Source organism: Asparagus officinalis, chromosome 7 (assembly GCF_001876935.1).
Source record: "Asparagus officinalis chromosome 7, Aspof.V1, whole genome shotgun sequence".
NCBI lineage: Eukaryota > Viridiplantae > Streptophyta > Magnoliopsida > Asparagales > Asparagaceae > Asparagus > Asparagus officinalis.
In genome coordinates, this window is record NC_033800.1 from 124,041,952 (window position 1) to 124,048,243 (window position 6,292).

Genomic DNA, 6,292 nt, shown 5'->3' on the forward strand with positions numbered 1-6,292 from the left:
ATGTCACTCTTGATGGTCTTTGCTAATATATTGGTTAAGAAGTCCACTAGCGATAAGCTAATCCTACCTTGCAATTAAATAGAGCTTAACCAGATAGTTTACCTAATATTAATAAAGTTGAAGTTTTGAACTATTGTAATGCTTGTCAATTTTGGGAATTTCTGAAATTTAATATTAGTTGGCTTGAAAACATACTTGTTCTATTCTTGTTGCTACGTGAGTTGAGAATGTTGGAGTCATTTTCACTTCTTTTTGGTGGTAAGTGATTCGTATTCCATACTTGGATTGATCAAAGAAAAGGAAAGATCTTTTTTCGGCAAACAATGGAGGAAACTTGTGGTGATGATGAAGGCTCGTGTTTCTTTCTCCTATGTTCATCAAGAATAATGGAAAATGTATATTAATATTGTATGTCTTCTCTTAAGCCTGAAATTTTCTCTGCACTATGCTTCTTATTTGGTGTGTTGTATGGTGGAGGTGGCTTGATCACGCATATCTTATATTATTGTTTTCTTAAGGATAAAGAAGAACAGGAGGTCCTTATCCTTCAACTCAAGGAAAAAAAAATAACAGGGATATATATATTATTAATTTCAATAGTGCCTGTAAAAATTACAAAATTCTCGACTCAACATATTTTAGGAGTGACTTCGTATTCTGTAATCTGTTTGAGATAAAAGACTTTGCTCTTGTTACTATTGTTATCTTTCTCGTTTATAAAGATAAATAGGGAGTGACTAGGATGAGAAAGAGGCTAAGCTTTCACGGATGAATCACATTTATTGGAGTCCTTCCAATTATCCTCTTTAAAACTAAATGATAAAACAAGAACACGAGTAAGGGAATCTCATTAAATAAATTATAGAGGAAGTCAGAGCAAAATAACCCTTGGCCAGTAACACTATGCCTAAAATCCCTGACTTTGGAGCGGTTAGTTTCAAGTAGTTGGCCTATCCCCACATTAAAAAGCCTCTCTCTTCTAGCCAACCTCCCTTTGCCAAGGGCCCCACACAATCCTTGCCAAATTCAACTCATTCTCAACTTAAAATATTAAAAAATAAAAACCCCAAAATCCCTCCTATTTCTATACCTCCTCTCCTCTCCAATGCAAAACACCATGGGTGAAGCAAACAAGCTCCTAAGGAGCTCAATCCATGCCTTCTTCCAAAACTACACCTCCTTCATCTCCGTCGCCGCTCTCCTCCTCCTCCCTGTCTCCTCCTCCTTCCTCCTCTCTCAAGCAATCCTCACCTCCTCTCCCTCCACCCTCCATTTCATCTCCTCTCGCCTTCGCTCTTTATTCCAAGCTTCATCTTTCCCTTCATCATCCCCCCTCTTCCCCCTCCTCAATCTCTTGCTCTCCCAAACCCTCTTCTCCTCTATCTTCACCCTTCCCTTCACCCTCACCTTCCTCCTCCTTGCGAAGGCCTCCGTCGCACAAATTACTCCGAAAAACCCCTTCCCTCCCTTCTCTTCTATCCTCAATCTCTACCCCACTCTTTTAACAACCCACATCTTCAGTTCCTTCATTCTTCTCTCCGCTAATTCTTCAATCTTTGTAACCCTCTTTCTCGTCTTTAACATTGCAGAGCTTGTCGGGGTTTCTTCCGATGAATCTCTTTTGATCATTTCTCTGATCGGTGTCATTATCTACTCGATAGTTCTCGCAAATACGGTGCTGATTTGTAACCTGGGACTCATTGTATCGGCGATGGAGAATTGCAGCGGCTACGTCCCTCTGCTTAAAGCTTGCTTGCTAATGAGGAAGAGGGTTGCGACCGCGCTGTCCCTTGCTTTGCCTACGAATTTGGCGATGGCCTTGATTGAGGCGCTGTTTCAGTACAGAGTGGTGAGGTTGTATCATGTGTCGAAGAAATTGAATATGGCAATTGTATGTGAGGGGTTCTTGGTTGCGTATATGCATTCTGTGGTTATGGTTGTCGAGATTATCGTGAGTTGCTTGTTTTATAAGAGGTGCAGGTTGAGTAGTGGAGAGGATTGGGAGGAGGGGTTCGGGTACAGAATTGAGATGGAACCCGAAGATAAGGAGGAGGTTTGATTGATGACCGATTCATTGTACAAAGTAAAGATTATATGTTGATGAGACGCGAAATTGCGAGGTATGTTGTTAAGCGTACAGCAATTTCAAAGTGTAAACAGGGGTTATACGACATAAATTATGAGGTTATCCCTTTTTTTTATTCAACTATTACGGTGCACGTGCTTCGGACGAGAGAGCATACTTATTTTGTTTTATGTTTTTCAATTTTTTGTTGTTAGCCACAAAATAATGAAATGACTTGCATAGTAATATAAATTACGAGCAATCACAATTTTGTTTAAATGAATAAATTATATGATAAAGCTATTTAAATGAATAAATTATGTGATAGAACTATGTATAAAGAACTGTATGATTAATTATTATAGTCTGGATAATTATTATAATTATTCATAATTATTAAAATTTAATTTAATAATTAGTTTGTTGTATTATTAGTAAACAATTTACTAAAATTTATAATTATTAAATTGATTTAAAAACACTATTAAAATCATTATACGATTAATATTATTGTAATTATAATAAATACAAATTGTTTTTTATACTATTATCATACTTTTAAGAGGCTAATAAGATAAAATGTAACAGGTAATTCTCCATAGGAGGTGAAACCCAAATGCACAAGGCATGAGCCTGATGAACTTTTACTTATTTTTAATTTTTCTAGAATTTTAAATATTAAGTGAAGATAAATTAGGGACAAATTTGAATTTTTCTATGAATAACATATTTAAATAATAAAATAATAGTGTGACCAAAGGTTTCAAAAAAGTGAGGAAATGCATAATTAACAAGAGGTTATAATATATAATTAATGAATGATTAATTATAACCAATGACATATTTGAGAATTATCAAACCTAAAAGGGTAAAAATAAAAATCAAAAGTTTTGACAAGACAATCCTATTTTATATGTAGTATAGATTAGTTTTTTGCTTATGCCATTAACTCCTCTAGTTTTTCGGTACGCACAATGCGTACGTGACATACAAACATAGGGATGGATGAAATGTGAGACTTTTTTGGATTTTTCCAAGTTCATCTGTCTAATGAGTTTTAAAGTATTCCAAATTGCGAGGATATTTTCTTGCGTTTATAAAAGTATTACTCTCATGATCAAAATACTAGTTTCCTGCAAAATAATAGTACCAGATAAATGAATCGTTTTTGTTTACTAGTTATATTAAAAATTTGAAGTTGGATGAGTGTTATAATTTTATACACTAATATGCTATTAGAAGATGAACATAGTTTCATTGACTTAGGGGGTGTTTGGTTACATTTCTATAAATTATAGGAAATGTTTTCCATCACAAATTTGATTTTCTTGTATTTCTTAAAAAAATTATAGGAAAAGTTTTGAGAAGTTAAAAAGTATAAATTTTCTTATTTTTTGTATTGTGCTTGTTTGGTTCAAAACAAGAAAATGAGAAATAACTTTTGGGAAAATAGCAACATTTTCTATAATTTATAGAAATGTAACCAAACACCACCAACTTTATAGAAAAGTGAGAACTTTGTAGAAAAGAGTTAATGAGTTTTATTATTTAAATAATGAATGCGTCAGATTTCCAAGAGATTTCCTCCCATTTTAGAAGGAAATCAATTTCCATAAAATTTGGTATTTTTGGACACTTTACAGAAAATATTTCTGTAAATTTTTTTGGAGCCAAACACAGTTTATAGAAATGTATAGAAAACTCTTAATTACATAAATGCCATGCGTCAGTACTTTTGAGAAAACATTTCTCAAAAACAATGCAACCAAACACCCCCTTACCCTTGGACTCATATAAAAAAAAAAATCCTTTCGAAAATGGGATTTAAATGTATGGTCATTGAAGTTTGAGCCTGGATGTACTAGTATCATAATAAAGTCCATTCCACTGTGCTAAAAGTGTTAAAATTTGATGACAACTCGTTGATTGCCTTCTTCTCACTTTATATGAGCACCGTGAGGAAATCCACCTCTTGCAGTCCTTGAGGAAATGATCATGGTTTAGTGACGACATTTGTTGAAAAGCATTAATATGATGTCCCAGAGTTCCCTTCAAGCCAAACTCTATAGGCATTGTGATCTCTAATACGATTAACTCAAAGGCCCACAAAATTGTTTTGGACATTTGTACGTAAGGCCCTAGCTTGGCACACGTGTAAAAGTCACAGGGAGGGCCTACCCTGCGCACTAGTGGCCAGCGCACCGCTTGCGTTACGCCGTGGTTCGCTGATGCTCGTTTGTTTTTGTTAATTGTTTGTTTGGCGTGATCATCCCTCTGTAGCTCAGCTCAATGGCCCTTATCTTAAACTCACTAATCGCCCATTACTATAGTCTAAACTTTGTCATGCCATTACCCCCTTTTAGAATTTAGCACAGGAAAGAGAAGTAGTTAAAATGCTCTCACAATCTTCATTCAAGTAATTTGGCTTGAGACTCGTAAAACTAAGTCTGCATTCCATCAGAACCGTACGCATATAAGCGAGCAGTTTCCAATGATAAAATGCCCCACGTATGGATGATGTGGATGGAAGGGAAAACCCTGATGTTTGAATTCATAAAATTGGATCGAGATTGAGGGTCTTCAAATTGTCCTAGATGAATGATGGTAATTTATTCTTGAGATTGTCTAAGATAAGATGGAAAAATGTTAATTTGATAATGGTGGGTTGTCCACCAACACCCCTCTCATGCCTAAGCAAGACTTTTGATGAAGAAGTCAAAGTAGTAGGTATTTAGGTTAGGACTCTGAAAATGAGATTCATACATTTATGTCGCTAGTGCCGAGGCAAAAGTATAGATCAAGATCCCCTCTCGATCTTACATGGGTATGGTGTGGTATATTTATACAGATATGTCTGGCAAATCAGAAAGTACATGAGTTACCATCCTGATAGTCGAGGTAATTTTGTGTAGAATTGAGCAACAAAGGGGATATTTGGAGCACAGAAAAGAGGTATTTTATGAGCTATTGGTTATGATTTTGCTTGAAGAGAATTAGAGCTTTGTTGGTAAGATTAATTGGTGAGTTTGTGTGATTTTATAATCTCAGTTTGTACTCTTCTTCTCTATTAGTGAAAGCCCCATCCTCTTCTTGCCCCGTGGACGTAGGTAACTTGCCGAACCACGTTAAAATTGGTTTCTTGAGTTTGTGCTGTTATTTTGCATTGTTTGGCCTTCTCTCGGCGTTTGTTTGTTTTGGTTCCTCGAAGCACATCGGTTTGGTTTTGGCTTCCGTCGCGCACAACAAGTGGTATCGGAGCCCCAACAAGTGATATCAGAGCTCGGACTACGCTTGGGCTATTTGGAGGAGTAGATCATTTTAGATGTTCGGCTAGGGCTTCGTTTGGAGTTAAAGGTGAGATCTTTTTAGTAAAAACTCTATCTTTTCTCAGTTTTGGATCTATTCTTCAGTTTGTTCCGCATTGGTTGTTGGTGTGTTGAGGAAGATGATTGGGAAAGAAGGTACTTCGGGTGTTGAGGGTGGTGCTTCTTGCATAAAGACTATTCAAAATTTGAATATCTACTCTACAAAGATAGATGTGGAGAAGTTTAATGGCACGAACAATTTTGGATTATGGAGATGTGAGGTTTTGGATGCGCTGAACGCATAAAATTTGGAAGATACTATAGAATTGGATGGCAAGCCAGATGATATTGATGAGAAGGTTTAGAAGAAGATGAACAGAACGACGTGTGGTGTGATTTGGTCTTGTTTGACTCAAGATTTAAAGTATCATGTGATGAATGAGACTTCGGCTAAGAAGATTTGGGAGACCCTTGAGAGCAAGTATATGACCAAGAGTGTGAAAAGTCGTTTGCATTTAAAGAGGAGGCTTTATCGCTTCCAATTGAAGAAGGGAACCTTCATTGGTGATCACATGAACCACTACACGAAGCTTCTTATGGAATTGACGAATGTGGATGTTATGATAGAGGATGAGGACAAAGCTTTGTTATTGTTGAGTTCCTTGTCAGATGAGAAATATTAGACCTTTGTTTTTACCCTAATTAATGGGAATGCGTCTCTTTCGTATAGTGAGGTCACCGCTGTACTTGTGAATTATCAGCTTCAAAAGAAAGATAAAGAGTCTACAAGTGACAAAATAGCAGAGGCATTGATCACAAGAGGAAAGAGTCCAAACCGAAAAATAGGAAGTCACAGTCTAGAGTAGGGCATCCTACAGTTGACAAAGATCAATGTGCTTGGTGTAAAGAGACTAGTCATTAA

General features: G+C 36.2%; 1 protein-coding gene across 1 annotated transcript; it reads left to right on the forward strand.

The window, feature by feature from the left end:
• On the forward strand, positions 915–2,226 carry LOC109850970. Its single transcript, XM_020421062.1, has one exon. The coding sequence runs from the start codon at positions 1,106–1,108 to the stop codon at positions 2,057–2,059; it is 954 nt and encodes a 317-aa protein (XP_020276651.1). The 5' UTR covers positions 915–1,105; the 3' UTR covers positions 2,060–2,226.